Below are 17,748 nucleotides of genomic sequence, written 5' to 3'. Positions count from 1 at the left end.
ATGGTTGCAGAGCACTGTAAATGTCATTAATGTCACTGACTTGTACACTTAAAATGGTAAAAATGACCACCCGGCGCGGTGGCTCATGTCTGTAATTCCAGCACCGTGGCAGGGTGAGGCAGGTGGATCACAAGGTCGGGAGATCGAAACCATCCTGGCTAACATGGTGAAACCCCATCTCTACTAAAAATACATAAAATTAGCCAGGTGTGGTGGCACATGCCTGTAGTCCCAGCTACTCGGGAGGCTGAGGTAGGAGAATGTCATGAACCCAGGAGGCGGAGCTTGCAGTGAGCTGAGATCGCGCCACTGCACTCCAGCCTGGGCAACACAGCGAGACTCCGTCAAAAAAAAAAAAAAAAAAAACAGAAGAAGAAGTAAAAATGTGAAATTTTATATAATTTTACTACAATAAAAAACAAAGTTGGCTGGGCGCGATGGCTCACACCTGTAACCCCAACACTTTGGGAGACCGAGGCGGGCCAATCACTTGAGGTCAAGAGTTCAAGGCCAACATGGTGAAACCCTGTCTCTACTAAAAATACAAAAAATTAACTGGGTGTGGGGGAGTGGGAAGCGGAGGTTGCAGTGAGCTGAGAACTTGCCACTGCACTCCGGCCTAGGCAACAGATTATCCCAGCACTTTGGGAGGCTGAGGAGGGAGGATCACTTGAGTCCAGGAGCTCGAGACCAGCGTGGACAACAGAGTGAGACCCCCCTCTCTCCAAAAAACTTTTTTAATTAGGCAGGCATGCTGGCCTGGCTAATTTTAAGTAGTCCCAGCTACTTATGGGGCTAAGGCAGGAGGATTGCTTGAGTCCAGGAGGTCGAGGCTGCAGTAAGCTATGATCACACCACCACACTCTAGCCTTGGCAACAGGGTGAGACCCTGTCTCAAAAAAATAAAAATAAGGAAGTTCAACCTGGGCTCAGGGAGAGGATCAGTCCAAAGTCCAAGTCACAAGCAGGGTCTGTTTGGGGCTGGGGAGAAGGCAGCATTAGATTGGATCAGAGTTCAGGGACTAAAGACAGAATTCATTAGACAGGGTTCAAGAGTCATGAGAGGGCCACGGGTCATACTGGGTGGGATCGGATCAGAGAGCAGTCAGGCCTCACCTGAACATGGCAATGAGCAAGTTGACCAGCAGGATGTTGGCCACGAGCAGGAAGATGACAAGGAGCAGCACCACCAGCCAGTTGGCATACTGGGAGACACAGGTGCCCGCCTGGGCCCCGGGAGGGTGTGCCCAGAAGCCGGGCTCCGACGAGCAGTTGCTGTGCTCCATGAGGGCCACTGTGAAGAGAGACGTTCAGAGATGGGGTGAGGGGGACAGAGACCTAAGAAAGACAGGAAGACTGCTGGGTGCAGTGGCTCACGCCTGTAATCCCAGCACTTTGGGAGGCTGAGATGGCCGGATCACCTGAGGTCGGGAGTTTGAGACCAGCCTGACCAATGTGATGAAACCCCCTCTCTACTAAAAATACAAAACTGTTAGCCAGGCATGGTGGCACGCGCCTGTAGTCCCAGCTACTCGGGAGGCTGAGACAGGAGAATCGCTTCAACCTGGGAGGTGGAGGTTGCAGTGAGCTGAGATCGTGCCATTGCACTCCAGCCTGCGCAACAAGAGCAAAACTCCATGTAAAAAGTAAAGTACAGGTTCCTCTTCAAAGGCTTTCCTCACCATCTAATTAACAATAAATAGTAACTTCTCTTCGAAACAAAATTTATTCAAAGACTTGCGCTAACATTCTTAAATATCCACTAGCCATAAAAAATAAATCAATGTACTTTATGTTCTTAGCTCCCACAATTTAGCCTAAATATTTGCCCTGACATACTTATACTGGTCCAAGCAAGCATTAAGTCATACCCTGTTCCTCTTCCTTATTTAAAAGTGTTTTTACCTTTCTCAACATTCCACAAGTTACTTCCTCCTTCCTTTGTTCTCCTCTGCCTTTGCTTCTTTTAAAAACTTCTAAGTTACTAGCCAATCAAGACAAATACAAAATGTAAAGTCCGGTTCCAGCCAATAAAAACCAGACACAGCGGTAAAATAGACACGTCAGGTTATAAATGACCCTATCTCCTTTGTTCGGTGTACTCTCATGACAAAATTGCTGGCGAGTGTACCCTTTCTACAAAAAATAAAAATGGCCTTACTAAAAAAATTAAATTTATGTTCAAGTACTATTTCTTTACGACACTAAAAAACAAACCTTTCTAACATCCATCTCAAAAAAAAAGAAAAAAAAAAAAAAAAGACAGAAAGACAGAGGGGGTGGGGTAGGCACAGACCCAGAGAGATGATGATGGGGAATATAGGGTATCACTCAGAGATCCAGAGAAAGAGGGAGACAGAGACTCAGAGAGACAGACATTTTCTTAGAGACAGGGGTACAGAGACCCAGAGAGCAGGGACAGAGACTCAGAGGAAGGCTGTCAGGCCCTGTTATCCCCCGCTACCGTCCATGTCCTCCTGGGGGATCTGCCCGAAGATCTGCAGGTAGGGACGGTAGAAGACGCGGCGCAGGATACTTGGGAAGTCACTGTCCCGTGGCCTTAGGAGCCCCTCCGTGGCCACGCCATAGGCCACGAGCCACACTCCGAGGAAGAAGAGGAAGAAGAACACGTCCTTCATCTGTGGGGAGATGTGGCTGAGTCTGGCCCCGCCCTTCCCTACTCTGGCCCCACCCCTATATCCCAAAACCACGCCCCATTGCTCCCCAAAGTCACGCCCCTTCTCCACGGACCACTCCCTCCCTGGCCCCACCCCTTTCCCTATGGCCCCACCCCTTTCCCTATGGCCCCGCCCACTTCAGCCCCGCCCCTGCCTCACCATCTTGCTCACGATAACGATCTTGGGCCCCAGCTGTTTGTTGACCGTGAAGATGTGCAGCAGCCGCACCGTGAAAACCATGAAATCGATGCAGAGGACAGTGCGGCCCAGGTGGTACAAACCCGGGGTCAGCCTGGGGTGTGGGGAGATGCCACAAGAGTCAAGTGTCACAAGACGCCAAGGAAAATGGGAGTCTTCCCAATGCCATCCTTCAGATGAAGCTGCAGCCTCCACCGGGCAGGACCAGGACCCTCCCAGTCACCCGGGGTTTACTGAAATTTATTCAGTGCCAAGCTGGTCCATGCAGGGCACTGGCACCCATTTTTAAAATGGCTGCGCCTATTAAGTAATGACTGAATGAACGATGGCCTTAGCAAAGAGCTGGTCCCTGTAAGAATCAAGCTGGAAAAACTGCCGGAATATCTGTCCGACCTATAAAAGGCAAAACATATACAGTCCCTACAAACTAATATGCAAAAGGAAGGAACAGGAAGGAAGCCAGATAAAGGATACTACGTACAATTCACAGAGGACGTTCAAACGGCCAGTAAACATCAAAAATTCCTATGGGGAAAATAAAAATTCTGCCCCTATTTTGCAACCTCATGTACTTAAACTTTGGATGGATTAAAAACCTAGTGTATGGACAGATGCGGTAGCTCACGCCTGTAATCCCAGGACTTTGGGAGGCCGAGGCAGGCTCAAAAAAAAAAAAAAAAAAGAAAGGAAACATACAAAAGTGAAAGTGAAAAGACAAGCCACAGACTTCGAGAAGATTTGAAGATATTAAGACAAACAAAACTACCAAGGATTAGGATCCAGAGTATAAGGAGTATGTATATGTGTATATATACAAATCAATGAACCCCAATTAAAAAAACGGGAGGGTGGCCGGTCGCGGTGGCTCACTCCTGTAATCCTAGCACTTTGGGAGGCCGAGGTGGGCGGATCACGAGGTCAGGAGATCGAGAACATCCTGGCTAACACGGTGAAACCCCGTCTCTACTAAAAAATACAAAAAATTAGTCGGGCGTGGAGGCGGGCGCCTATAGTCCCAGCTACTCGGTAGGCTGAGGCACGAGAATGGCGTGAACCCGGGAGGCGGAGCTTGCAGTGAGCCGAGATTGTGCCACTGCACTCCAGCCTGGGCGACAGAGCGAGACTCCGTCTCAAAAAAAAAAACAAAAACCAAAAAAAACAACGGGGCACAAGGACATGTGGCCATGAAGCTTAGGAAAAGATGTCCAGCCTACCTGGTAGTCAAGAGTACATAAATTATAACAAGGAGAGGTCATGTTTACCCATTAAATTGGCAAATTTTTTTTCAGTTAAATTGAGAGCTACATTTTAGAGTGAAAGTATCAGGCATTGTTGAGCATGGCCTCAAGGGGGCACTCTCTTACCCTGATGGCAGGTGTGGAAATGGGTGAAGCTACTTAGAAGGAAATCTATCCATGTCAAGAATATATGTACCCTTTGACCCATAAACTTTACATCTGGGATGTAAACTTTTATTATTTTGGAATAATAAAAAAACAGAAGTCTGGGCATAGTAGCTCACGCCTGTAATCCCAGCACTTTGAGAGGCCAAGGTGAGAGGATTGCTTGAGCCCAGGAGTTTGAGACCAGCCTGGGCAACACAGTGAGACCCTGTCTCTATTTAAAACAAAAAAAGAAAGAAAGAAAGAGAGAACCTAAATGTTCATCTAGAGGGAATTGGCAAAACAAAGGATAATTCATCCATTCAATTCCGGAGATGATTAGACATTTCTCACTTTTTTTTTTTTTTTTTTTTTTTTTGACGGAGTTTTGCTCTTTTCACCCAGGCTGGAGTGCAGTGGCGTGATCTTGGCTCACTGCAACCTCCGCCTCCCAGGTTCAGGCAATTATCCTGCCTCAGCCTCCCGAGTAGCTGGGATTACAGGCGCCTGCCACCACGCCTGGCTAATTTTTTGTATTTTTAGTAGAGATGGGGTTTCACCATGTTGGGCAGAATGGTCTCAAACTCCTGATCTCAGGTGATCCACCCGCCTCAGCCTCCCAAAGTGTTGGGATTACAGGCATGAGCCACCATACCAGGCCCATTTCTCCCTTTTAAGCTGAGATCTTTCCATTTTTCACCTGGAAAGTGGTGGGCTTGATAAACTGTCCAAAACATTGCTGGCAATCCTAGAGCATGGTAGCATATGGCCTTAGCCCTTTCATCTCAAAAGTCACTTTATACAAAATACAACAAATGACAAACAGAAGTATTAGTGTTCTGCAAAACTCTCATATCTTGCTCCCTGCTTGAATAAATTATTTATGTTGAATCACTTTGTAACACTGCTAACACAGCTTACAGGAAGCCTGCCTCTCAGCGTGTCTACTGAGAAAAGCTTGAGTAGGGATCATCACTGTCATCACTGTCAACCATTCAGGATGTGTCAGGTCCCTTGTAAACAGTCACCAGGTTGTTGGCCAGGCACGGTGGCCCACACCTGTAATCTCAGCACTTTCCGAGGCTAAGGCGAGTGGATCACTTGAGGCCAGGAGTTCAAGACCAGCCTGGTCAATATGGCAAAACCCCATCTCTACAAAAAAAATACAAAAAAAAATTTAGCTAGGTGTAGTGGTGCATGCCCGTAATCCCAGCTACTCCCGAGGCTGAGGCAAGAGAGTCGCTTGAACCCAGGAGGTGGAGGTTGCAGTGAGCCAAGATCATACCACTGCACTCCAGTCTGGGCAACACAGCGGAACTCTGGCTCCAAAAAAAAAAAAAAAAAGAAAAGAAAAGAAAGAAAACAAAAACAAAAAACAAAAGACCAGTCACCAGGTTGTATCCACAAACTTTTCTGTTTGCTCTCCTCAAAAGGAGGAGTATCCTAATGCAGGATATGCCATAATGCAGGCAGGGCAAGGGTTAAACCCTTAGCTTGGAGGGATGGAAGGAAGGATAGAAGGAAGGAAGGAAGGAAGGAGGGAGGGAGGGAGGGAGGGAGGCAGAGGGGCAGAGGAGAGAGGGAGAGAGAGAGAAAGAAAAGAGAAAAAGAAAAAAGAAAGAAAAAGAAAGAAGAAAAAGAAAAAAGAGAAAGAAAAGAAAGAGAGAAAGAAAGAGAGAAAGAAAAAAAGAAAGAAAGAAAGAGAAAGAAAAAGGAAGAAAGGAAGAAAAAAAAGGAAAGAAAGAAAGAAAGAGTAAGTCGGGGGCAGGAGGGCAAGGGGCCTGGGACCAACGAGCTACGTGGAGGAAGAGGAGGGAGGAGGTGAGGTTGGCACCCAGGTCAGGGCGCTCCCATAAATATCTGTTAACCTTCAGACCTAGCAATAAATAGCAGAGGCTGAGTGGCGGACGGTGGGGTTTTCTCCTGAATCCTGCCGTCCCTGAAGCCAGATCTCCAGGGGCCAGCCAATTACCCTGGGGCAATCGTCATGCCCGCCTTTCCTAAGAGGGGTTTTGTTTGTTTTTCTCCAATCAGCAGGGTTGGCTTGACCTGCTGCCCAGCTGCGGGGAAGCCGGGAGTGGAGACCCCGGGAGAAGGCAGGAAGGATGAGAGGTGGCCAGGGGCCAGGGTTCCAAGGCCCCGGGGCACTCACCGGCAGCCCACGCCCAGGAGGAAGCAGGTGAGAGCCACCAGGTCGCACTGGTTCCAGCTGTCGGCGAGGTAGAGGCGCAGGCGCTGGCTCAGTGAGGCATGGCCAGGCCCGGAGCCCCCGCTGGCCAGGCTGCCCCCGCCTCCGCTCAGGCCCTGGCGCAGCTCCTCGCACAGCAGCGTGAAAGCCCAGAAATAGAGCAGCAGCTCTAGGGAGCCGGGCGGCGCCAGCTGGAAATCCACGAGCAGCACCCGCGCGAAAAGCAGCAGGAACAGCAGGTAGCTGACCACGTTGCCCATGAAGACGGTCACCGGCGCGCCCCAGAAGTGGAACCAGCGGCGTAGGCACCGGCGCCCCTCGCAGCGGCCCCCGCAGCAACCCCGGCGGCCCGACTGGCGCGGGACCCCCAGCGGCGTCTTCTCGGCTGGGTCAGCCGTCCTGTGGGGGAGAAAAGAGAAGGGAGGAGGCCTCACTCTGACCTCTGAGTCCTGATCTCCACCATCATCGAGACTTTTGGCTTGGCACATCTGACCCTGCCTGACCCGAAACTCAGTCTGCCCAGCGCTACCTTCTTGGGTTTTGACTCTTGTATCTAACCTCTGACCTCTGAAATCTCCCGTCAAGAGGTGGATTGATCGCTTGAGCCAAGGAGCTGGAGACCAGCCTGGCCAACATGGCAAAACCTCATCTCTACAAAAAATATTTTAAAAATTTAGCCGGGTCAGGCGCGGTGGCTCACGCCTGTAATCGCAGCACTTTGGGAGGTCAAGGCGGGCAGATCACCTGAGGTAGGGAGTTCGAGACCAGCCTGGACAACATGGTGAAACCCTGCCTCTACTAAAAATACAAAAATTAGCCGGGTCTGGTGGCGCATGCCTGTAGTCCCAGATGCTCGGGAGGCTGAGGCGGGAGAATCGCTTGAACCCGGGAGGCGGAGGTTGCAATGCACTGCAGCCTTGGCGACAGAGTGAGACCCTGTCTCAATAATAATAATAATAATAATAATAATAAATAAAAATAAAAATTTAGCCAGTAATAGGGGCCAGCACCTATAGTCCCAGCTACTGGGGAGGCTGAAATGGGAGGATCACTTGAGTCCAGGAGGCCCAGGCTGCAGTCAGCCATGAACATGCCACTGCACTCCAGCTTGGGCAATAGAGCGAGACCCTGTCTTAAAAAAAAAAAAAAAAATTAAAGTAGAAACGGGCTGGGCGCGCTAGCTCACACTTGTAATCCCAGCACTTTGGGAGGCCAAGGCAGGCAGATCAGCTGAGGTCGGGAGTTCGAGACCAGCCTGACCAACATGGAGAAACTCTGTCTCTACTAAAAATACGAAATTAGTCGGGAATGGTGGTGCATGCGTGTAATCCCAGCTACTTGACAGGCTGATGCAGGAGAATCGCTTGAACCTGGGAGGCAGAGGTTGTGGTGAGCCGAGATCGCGCCACTGACTCCAGCCTGGACAACAAGAGCAAAACTCTGTCTTAAAAAATAAAAAAATAAAGAAGAAGACGAAGAAAAGACCATAGAGTGCATGGCTCCACTTATGTGAAGTGTGCAAAACAGGCGAACCCAGAGACAGCAGGTAAATTAATGGTGGCCTAGGGCTGGGAAAATGAAAAGCAGCGCTAAGTATGCACAGAGTTTCTTGTTGGAGTGATGACAATGTTTGAAAATGAATTGTGGTAATGATTTCACAATTCTGTGAGTATACCAAGAACCACTGAATTTTATACCTTAAGCAGGTGACTGTATGATATGTGGATTACAGCTCAATAAAGCTGCTATTTAAAAAAAAAGAAAAAAAAAAGTGAGGCTGGGCGTGGTAGCTCAAGCTTGAAATCCCAGCACTTTGGGAGGCCAAGGTAGGCAGATCGCTTGAGCCCAGGAGTTCAACACCAGCCTGGGCAACATGGTGAAACCCCATTTCTACAGAAAAAAAAAAAAAAAAAGCCAGGTGTGTGTATACCTGCAGTCCCAGCTACTCAGGAGGCTGAGGCAGGAGAATCACTTGACACTGGGAGGTTGAGGCTGCAGTGAGCCAAGATCAAGCCACTATACTTCAGCAGAGGCAACAGAGTGAGACCTTGTCTCAGAAGGTAGAGAGGAAGGGAGGAAGGAAGGGAGGGAGGGAGGGAGAGAGGGAGGGAGAGAGGGAGGGAGGGAAGGAGATAGAGAAAGAAAGAAAAGAGAGGGAGGAAGGAAGGAAGAAAAGAAGGAAGCAAGGGAGGGAGGGAGGGAGGGACAGAGAGAGAAAGAGAGACAGAGAGAGAGAAAGAGAGACAGAGAGAGAGAAAGAAAGGGAAGGAAGGAAAGGGAAGGAAGGAAAGAAAGGAAGGAAGGAAGGAAAAGGAAAGGAAGGAAGGAAAGAAGGAAGGAAGGAAATAAGTGAGGCCGAGTGCAGTGGTGTATGCCTGTAATCCCAGCACTTTGGGAAGCCGAGGTGGGAAGATCACTTAAGCCCTCGAATTTGAGACCAGCCTGGGCAACATGGCGAAACCCCATCTCTACAACAAATATAAAAATTAGCCGAGCATAGCATGCATCTGTAGCTACTTGGGAGGATGAAGTGGGAGGATGGCTTGAGCCTGGGAGGTTGAGGGTGCTGTAAGCCATGATCGCACCACTGCACTTCAGCCTGAGTGACAGATCAAGACCCTGTCTCAAAGAAGAAGAAAGAAGGAGAAGGAGAAGGAGAATGAAGAGAAGGTGGAGGAGCAGGAGCAGGAGGAGGAGGATGAGGAGAAGGAGGATGAGGAGAAGGAAGATGAGCAGGAGAAGGAGGATGAAGAGGAGAAGGAGGATGAGGAGGAGAAGGAGGTTGAAGAGGAGAAGGAGGATGAGGAGAAGGAAGAGGAGAAGGAGGATGAGGAGAAGGCGGAGGAGCAGGAGCAGGAGGAGGATGAGGAGGAGGAGAAAGAGGATGAGGAGGAGAAGGAGGAAGAAGAGGATGAGTAGGAAGAGGAGGAGGAGAAGGAGAAGGAGGATGAAGAGGAGGAGGAGAAGGAGGATGACAAGGAGAAGGAGGAGGAGAAGGAGGAGGAGGAGAAAGAGGATGAGGAGGAGAAGGAGGAAGAGGAGGATGAGTAGGAAGAGGAAGAGGAGGAGGAGGAGAAGGAGGAGGAGGAGAATAGTGAAAGCTACAGAAACTAAGAACTCCTAGAGAAAGAGGGTCAGATGCAGAGAGGACGGCAAGCTCCCTACTGACAGAGAAAACCATCATGATATTTCACAGTTCTCCTTCTGCAGAATCCTGGTAAGAAGGGAGAGCGGTGGGTCACAGAGCTCCCGACTTCTGCCATCTTGAATCACCTACAGCCAGGCCACACACAGATTCCTGGGCTCAGCCCCAGCCTCTCAGGGGGGGATCTTGGGATCTGCCCTTCAACAGAGTTCTCAGTGGGGGTGGCTCTCCACAGTGGCTGAGAGCACAGACTCTGGTACAAGAAGATCTGGGATCAAATCTCAGCTCTACCATTTACCAACCTCATGATCTGAGGCAAGTGACTTAATGACTCCATTATTTCATCTGCAAAATGCTAATAATTATAGACCCTATTGCATTGGGTTGTTGAGAATTAAATGAACTGATTTTCGGCCAGGTGCGGTGGCTCATGCTTGTAATCGTAGCACTTTGGGAGGCCAAGGCGGGTGGATCACGAGGTCAGGAGATCAAGACCATCCTGGCTAGCACGGTGAAACCCCATCTCTACTAAAAATACAAAAAAATTAGCCGGGTGTGGTGGTGGGCACCTGTAGTCCCAGCTACTCAGGAGGCTGAGGCAGGAGAATGGTGTGAACCCGGGAGGCGGAGCTTGCAGTGAGCCAAGATCACGCCACTGCACTCCAGCCTGGGCAACAGAGCGAGACTCCGTCTCAAAAAAAAAACAACAACTGATTTTCAAAAGGATTTAGCACAATAGTTGCTCATTGTACGTGTTTCATAACATCAGCTATTATCAAGGTCGTCATCATCACCACATGTGCAGATGAGAAATTGCTAGGGAAGGACACCATTACTGATCCTGACCTCAGACACTGGGGCCTTCTATCAACCTTTCTCAGTGGTCCAAATGTTTATCTTAGTTTTTCCCTTCTCTCTTGATACATGTTTTGTTCTTTTTTTTTTTATCTTTTGACATTTATTTTTAGTTCAGAGGTACATGTGCAGGTTTGTTAGGTAGGTAAATTTGTGTCATGGGGGTTTGTTGTACAAAGTATTCCATCACCCAGGTATTTAGCCTAGTACCCACTAGTTATTTTCCTGGTCCTCTCCCTCACCCTACCCTCTGTCCTCCAATGGGCCCCAATGTGTGTTGTTTCACTCTGTGTGTCCATGTGTTCTCATCATTTAGCTCTTACTTATAAGTGAGAACATGGGGTATTTGGTTTTCTGTTCCTGTTAGTTTGCTACGGATAATGGCCTCCAGCTTCATCCATGTCCCTGCAAAGGAAATGATCTCATTCTTTTTTATGGCTACAGATAAATATTTTGTATCCTCTCTACATTGTCTTAAAAAACTATGTATAGGCCAGGCATGGTGGCTCATGCCTGTAATCCCAGTATTTTGGGAGGCTGAGGCAGACAGATCACAAAGTCAGGAGATGGAGAGCATCCTGGCCAACATGGTGAAACCCCGTCTCTACTAAAAATGCAAAAAAATTAGCTGGGCGTGATGGCAGGTGACTGTAATCCCAGCTACTCAAGAGGCTGAGGCAGGAGAATCGCTTGAACTCAGGAGGCGGAGGTTGCAGTGAGATGAGATCGCGGCACCGCACTCCTGCCTGGCGACAGAGCAAGACTCCGTCTCAAAAACAAAAAACAACAAAAAAAAGAAATTTGATAAATATTCTATTTCATTTGCTTAGGCCTGATTTTTAAAATACCTTTATGGCAACCATAGCATAGTGATTAAAAGCAGGGGCCTTGGGGCCACGAACAAAATAGGTGAAAAATCCCTCAATGAACTGATTCCGCTTGCTGCAGAGGGATGGAAGTATGTGTAGCATGAAGCAAATCAGTTTCTAGTGATGGCCTCCTTGATGGCAGAACCAAATCTTGAACCAAGCCTTGAGCTTGGCACTTGGGAAGCTTCCTCAGTAGCTCAGTCCCTGATGGGACATGTGATATAGTTTGGATGTTTGTCCCTTCCAAATCTCACATTGAAATGTAATCCCTGGGCCAGGCGTGGTGGCTCACGCCTGTAATCCCAGCACTTTGGGAGGCTGAGGCAGGCGGATCACAAGGTCAGGAGTTCAAGACCAGCCTGGCCAATATGGTGAAACCCTGTGACTACTAAAAGTACAAAAGTTAGCCAGGTGTGGTGGTGGGCTCCTGTAGTCCCAGCTATTCAGGAGGCTGAGGCAGGAGAATCGCTTGAACCCAGGAGGCAGAGATCGCACCACTGCACTCCAGCCTGCGCGACACAGCGAGACTCCGTTTCAAAAAAGAAAGAAAGAAATGTAATCCCTGGCTGAGCGTGGTGGCTCACACCTGTAATCCCAGCACTTTGGGAGGCCAAAGTGGGCGGATCACTTGAGGTCAGGAGGTTGACACCAGCCTGGCCAACATGGTAAAATCCTGACTCTACTTTAAAGATACAAAAATCAGCTGGGCGTAGTGGCGTGCACCTCTACTCCCACCTACTTGGGAGGCTGAGGCAGGTGGATCAGGAACCCAGGAAACAGAGGCTGCAGTGAGCCAAGATTGCACCATTGCACTCCAGCCTGGACAACTGAGGGAGACTCCATATCAAAAAAAAAAAAAAAGAAAAAAAGAAAGAACAAAGAAATGTAATCCCTAATGTTGGAGGTGGGGCCTGGGGGAGGTGTTTGGGTCCTGGTGGTGGGTCCCTCACAAATGGCTTAGCACCATCCGTTTGGTGACTTTTTGCTCAGTTAGTTCACATGAGATCTATGTGTTACCCCCTACTCCTGCTTCTGCTCTTGCCATGTGATACACTGGCTCCTCCCTCACTTTCTGCCATGAGTGGAAGCTTCCTGAGGGCTCACCAGCAGCAGATGCCAGCACTATGCTTCCTGTACAACCTGCAGAACCATGAGCCAATGAAACCTCTTTTCTTTATAAATTACTCAGTCTCAGGTATTCCTTTGTAGCAACTCAAGAGGGGACTAACACAACGTGGAAGTGGCACATGTCCTGAACTGCCCAGGGTGTCCCCACCTCACACAGTGCTGGAGGCTCCACTCACCCGACAGGCCCTTCCCCATTAATGACACTATCCATGTCAAACTGTAGCTCCTCCCGTGTGGGCTCCTCTTCTGATTTCCTGGCAAGGGGGGAAGCACAGAGTGAGAAATGAGGGGAAGAGGAGGTGGAGGGGCATTCTCCAGCAAAACTCAAACTTCTTCACCTGGAGACGTGGCAGAGAGACAGAGAGGTGGTCTCCTAAAGTCACCCCAAAGGGACCTTCCCCCAGAGCCATGGCCAGAAAGGCAGAGTAACTGCCACTAGAGACACCACAGGGAGGATCCCCCTAAAACTCACCTCCCACAGCACTCCCTTAGTGGAGGGACAGAGAGTCCCATTCCTAGGGAAGGGACACAATGGGCCAATGAGGAAAGAAAGGTGGGCAGAGTGGGAAGGAAGGAGAAACTGAGCACCCCGCCCCCATCCCCACCACCCTCACCCCAGGGTACTGACCTGAAGGTGATGAGGCGGGTGTAGATGAGTGGAGGGCAAAAGAAGGCGAGAACCAGGGCCCAGATGGGTGTAGTGCTGGCCATATCTCCCCACCACTTCTGTGTCAGCAGAGACTGTGGGGGGTGGGAAGGATTAGGATCCAAATCTCCCCCACAGCCCCCTCCCTAAGACGCCCAGCAAGGGTTGGACCACAGCTCCAGAGTACACAGCAAGTGCCCAGTGTCACAGCCACAACTATTGAGGTAGGGAAACGGTGGTGAAGGGCAAAGACAACTTGGGCCAGGTTTTGGCAGTAAACAGTCAACACTTAAATTGACACCATATGGCAGATACAGGGCTAAGAACTTTATGTAGATTAGTCCACTGAACCCTTGACACATAAGGGGGGTGGGTACTAGTATCTCCTCCTTGGTACACATGAGGCACAGAGAGGTTAAGGAAATGGCCCAAAGAAACACAGCTTGTATGTGGTAGAGCTGGAATCCATGAGTTTAACCACTATCCACAGCAAGGGACTCTGGGTAGCTGTTTGAAATGTCAGCCAAACCATTCCAACAGATGAGGATGGGACTTCCTGTTGGGCACAACTTCCTGTACTGAAGTGGGACTCTGAGCCCCTGTCAGATTTAAACTAAAAATATTGATAATGTTTCCAAAATGTAAACTTGTCAGGATCGGAGAGACTGTGGGAGCAAGGAGGGCTTCCCAAGGCAGATGATTTCCTATAGGAAGGGTGAGATTTCCTAGACCAAAGTTTGTTTATGTCCCAAAAAAAAAAAAAAAAAGGTAATTGTTCAGTGAGGCCATTCTAATTGCTGAAAACTGAAACTAGGGACCTCTAAAGGAAGTGGAAAGGACTTCCTGTGGATGACATAGGACTTCCTGTGGATGAGCTAGGACTTCCTTTGAAAGAAATTGACTCTTCCGTGAAAGCGGGAAGGACTTCCAAGGTTAAAGGTGGAATTTCCTGATAGGGTCACCAGGAGTTTCTCTATCTGGAGTGGAACTTCTTAGGAGGATGGGCTTTGCTGTGGGAAGGTTGGCTTTTGGTGGAAGGGAGTGGGGCTTCTTATGGGAAGAGCAGCCTTTCTGAGAAAGAAGAGAGACTTTCTGGGGAATCTCCAGGGAGAGTGGCTAGTCAAGACCATAGATGTTCCCAATGGCAGGGGCTCATCCCTGTACTTCCCAGAGTCCACTCGGAGACTATTTGGGATGTTGGTGTCGCAGATACTCACCTGTACCCCATCCTGGGCAAAGAAGGCACGGGCGTCCGCTTGCATGGCCAGCTGGAGGCAAGTGGCATCCCCCCAGAGCGGGCAGCGACGGAGGAGGAGGCGGGCAGCCCTCACCTCACTACTGCGATAGCACTCGCCAAACAGGTCTAGGGGCAGAGGAGTTAGTTATGTGACAGGGATGGGAAGGAGTAGGGTGAGGGTGTGAGGGGAGAGGAAAGGGAATTTAAGGGGATGGCGCAGGGATATGTGACGAGTGCGGTGATGCACATCCCCCTCTGGCGGCAGCCCCCGTCCCTGCTCCCAGGCACCGTGCCCCACGCACCAACGCCCATCCCCTCAAACTTGAACGCCAGGTCTTTCCTCCGTGCTGCCTCCTCAGCATCAGGCTCCAGGCGTGCCATCACCCGGAGCAGCAAACAGGCCCCAAGAGCTGAGGAAACTGCATTGGAACCCTGGAGAGACAAAGAGGGCACGGATACGTCAAAGAGGGTTCATAGAGGGGGAGAAAGCCTGAAGTTAAGGGAAGGGACAGAGTCAGAGGTCAGAAACTAACTGGGGTCATCAGGGGCCAAGGATGAAGTAATGTTTGGAGATGTATCTGGAAGAAACTGAAAGTCAGTTGAAAATGCCAGAAGTCAGGTGGTTCAGAGACCAGGGATGCAAGTCAGGGGCTGGGCTGCAGTTAGAATGAATTCAGCAGTCACAGACAGGTCAAGAAGCAGTTGGAGGCTGGGTAAAGTGGCTCATGACTGTAATCCCAGCACGTTGGGAGGCTGAAGTGAAACCACCTTTGCAAAAATGATAACTGAGGAAATTATGACAATGAAAGAAATCAGACCTAACCGACTCCATCTTGCTTCTAACCCTTAAGCTGCCCTCGCTCATTTCTGGGTATAGGCTGAACTAACATTGGGAGGGAATTCTGTTCATGGTTTGACTCTGAAACAAAATTGATAATAGCCCTTTCCCCAAAGACCCCCTTCTTGCCTGGGGACCAGTCTACCTTTGCAGGACTAACAAATTAGCTACAAGATTAGAAATTATGGTTAGGGGTAATGCAGCCTCTGGCTCCCCCGATTGCTCCTGGGGATAACATCACTATTGGAAAACCTAAGATGAGTGCTTGAGATGGTTTGCACACCCTGCACTGGATGGATCAGCTGACACCACCCAGACTGTAGTCTGGCTCAGCGGAGTTCTGCCATCCCACCCAGGAATAGAAAACAGCAAGAAAAACCTCACTTCCAACCCCTGTGATTCCATCTCCAACCTGACCAGTCAGCACTCCCCACTTCCCAAGCCCCTACCTGCCAAATTATCTTTAAAAACTCTTATCCCCGAATCCTCAAGGAGACTGATTTGAGTGATAATAAAACTGAGGTCTCCCGCACGGCCAGCTCTGCGCGAATTACTCTTTCTCCATTACAACTTCCCTGTTTTGATAAATCGGCTCTGTCTAGGCAGCGGGCAAAGTAACCCATTGAGTGGTTACAAATGAGGAGGATTGCTTGAGCCCAGGAATTCAAGACCAGCCTAGGCAACATAGTGAGACTCCATCTCTACAAAAAAATTTTTTTTTTTAGTTAGCCAGGCGTGGTGGTCTGCTTCTGTAGTCCCAGCTACTAGGGAAGCTGAGGTAGGAGGATCGAATGAGCCCAGTAGGTTGAGGCTGCAGTGAGCCACGATCGTGCCACTGCACTCCAGCCTGGATGACTGAGGAAGACCTTGTCTCTAACAATAAAATTTTTAAAAGCACTTGGAGAGGTGACCAAAAATGCCAGTGTAGGGAACTTCAAAACTTCATCCCTCCACAAAAGCAATCAATAGCTATCAAAAACTGTCAGAATCAACTTTTCTAGAATTCTGGAATCTAATCGAAAACTTATTAAAAAAAAAAACAAGAAAATGCTTAATGAAGAGACTACTAAATTTCGGTAAGAGGGTACTGTGTCAACCTACTCACTTACTATCCCCAGCTCCCCAGCTCAGTGGCAACCTTGAAGACAAAGACACACATTCCTGGTGTGGGTCGCTAGTACTAGAGGGAGCAATTCAGACTTACCCTCCAGAATTGTGGTTGTGTGTGTGGCCCTATCTGGTGGCTCCCTGAAGCAACAGCTCAAGGACTTGACTTTGCTTCACCTGCCTTAGAGCTTTCCCCAGAGAAAAAGTGGCTTTCCAGGCAGTGTGTGTTAAAATCTTTTTTTTTTTTTTGAGATGGAGTTTCACTCTTGTTGCCCAGGCTGGAGTGCAATGGTGTGATCTCAGCCCACCACAACCTCTGCCTCCTGGGTTCAAGCAATTCTCCTGCCTCAGCCTCCCGAGTAGCTGGGATTACAGATATGCGCCACCATGCCTGGCTGATTTTTTGTATTTTTAGTAGAGATAGGGTTTCTCCATGTTGGTCAGGCTGGTCTCGAACTCCTGACCTCAGGTGATCCACCTGCCTCGGCCTCCCAAAGTGCTGGGATTACAGGCGTGAGCCACTGTGCCCGGCCTGTTAAAATCTTTTAAAGGCAAATGAATTAACCACATCCATCTGAGGCAAGGAATCACAGTAGAGGCAGGAATAGATACACTAAGCATCTTGGGAAGAAAGAGGCCATGAAAGGAAATACTTGGAGGGAATAAGGGCTTTGAAAATCTTCCTTGTGTACCAGGAAATCCAGAAGGCTAGATGCATGACTAGGGCTAGAGGCATGCTCAGAAAATACCAGAGAAAACCTGAAGCTTTTACTTCTGGCTGAACTTCAGGCTCTACACAAGCAGGAAGTGAAGACTAAAGCAGAATTGTAAACAGCTTGGCTAAGTATTGAAAGACTGCTTCAATATACAGCCACGGTGGGCGTGGCTCACGCCTCTAATCCCAGCACTTACAGGGAGTTTCTTGTTGTATTTGCTTCTGTGGTTCTAGGCATTTAAGGATATCTCTGTCAAGTCACTAGCAGACCACTAAGCTAACAGAAGAGGGGCTTCCATGGCCACACATGACAAAGAATACAGACTTTCCAAAAAAAGTTTAGAGAAGTCACTAAACAGGGCAGGCGCAGTGGCTCACGCGTGTAATCCTAACACTTTGGGAGGCCGAGGCGGGTGGATCACCTGAGGTCAGGAGTTTGAGACCAGCCTGGCTAACATGGTGAAACCCCATCTCTATGAAAAATACAAAAATTAGCTGGGTGTGGTGGTGCACACCCGTAATCCCAGCTACTTGGGAGGCTGAGGCAGGAGAGTCGCTTAAACCTGGGAGGTGGAGCTTGCAGTGAGCCGAGATTACACCACCACACTCTAGCCTGGGCCACAGAGCGAGACTCCACCCCCCCACAAAAAAAATAGAAAAAGAAAAAAGAAAAGTCACTAAACAAACAACAATGACCCACAAGGAGCAGCAGCCACAACAAACCCTGGAGGGAGGGCATAAGCGGATTCCCAGAGTTGCCAC

The 17,748-nt window shown here is 49.2% G+C and overlaps 1 protein-coding gene across 4 annotated transcripts in view; it reads right to left on the bottom strand.

Annotated features, from left to right (window-relative positions):
* The window catches only part of TRPM4 (transient receptor potential cation channel subfamily M member 4), a 55,777-nt gene that overhangs the window by 8,296 nt on the left and 29,733 nt on the right, over nt 1–17,748 (bottom strand). For all 4 annotated transcript variants that reach the window (XM_054464359.2, XM_063657306.1, XM_054464361.2 and 1 more), the window contains 8 exons: nt 14,629–14,758; nt 14,307–14,452; nt 13,072–13,184; nt 12,620–12,697; nt 6,411–6,845; nt 2,838–2,970; nt 2,465–2,639; nt 1,117–1,294 (listed from right to left, as the gene is read on the bottom strand). In XM_054464359.2, the coding sequence (XP_054320334.2) occupies nt 1,117–1,294; nt 2,465–2,639; nt 2,838–2,970; nt 6,411–6,845; nt 12,620–12,697; nt 13,072–13,184; nt 14,307–14,452; nt 14,629–14,758 (1,388 nt within the window). The remainder of the gene's footprint in view (nt 1–1,116; nt 1,295–2,464; nt 2,640–2,837; nt 2,971–6,410; nt 6,846–12,619; nt 12,698–13,071; nt 13,185–14,306; nt 14,453–14,628; nt 14,759–17,748) is intronic.

This window comes from Pongo pygmaeus, chromosome 20 (assembly GCF_028885625.2).
Source record: "Pongo pygmaeus isolate AG05252 chromosome 20, NHGRI_mPonPyg2-v2.0_pri, whole genome shotgun sequence".
NCBI classification, from domain to species: Eukaryota; Metazoa; Chordata; class Mammalia; order Primates; family Hominidae; genus Pongo; species Pongo pygmaeus.
Note: the sequence above shows the minus strand (reverse complement) of the source record. Positions and strands in the feature narration are given on the sequence as shown.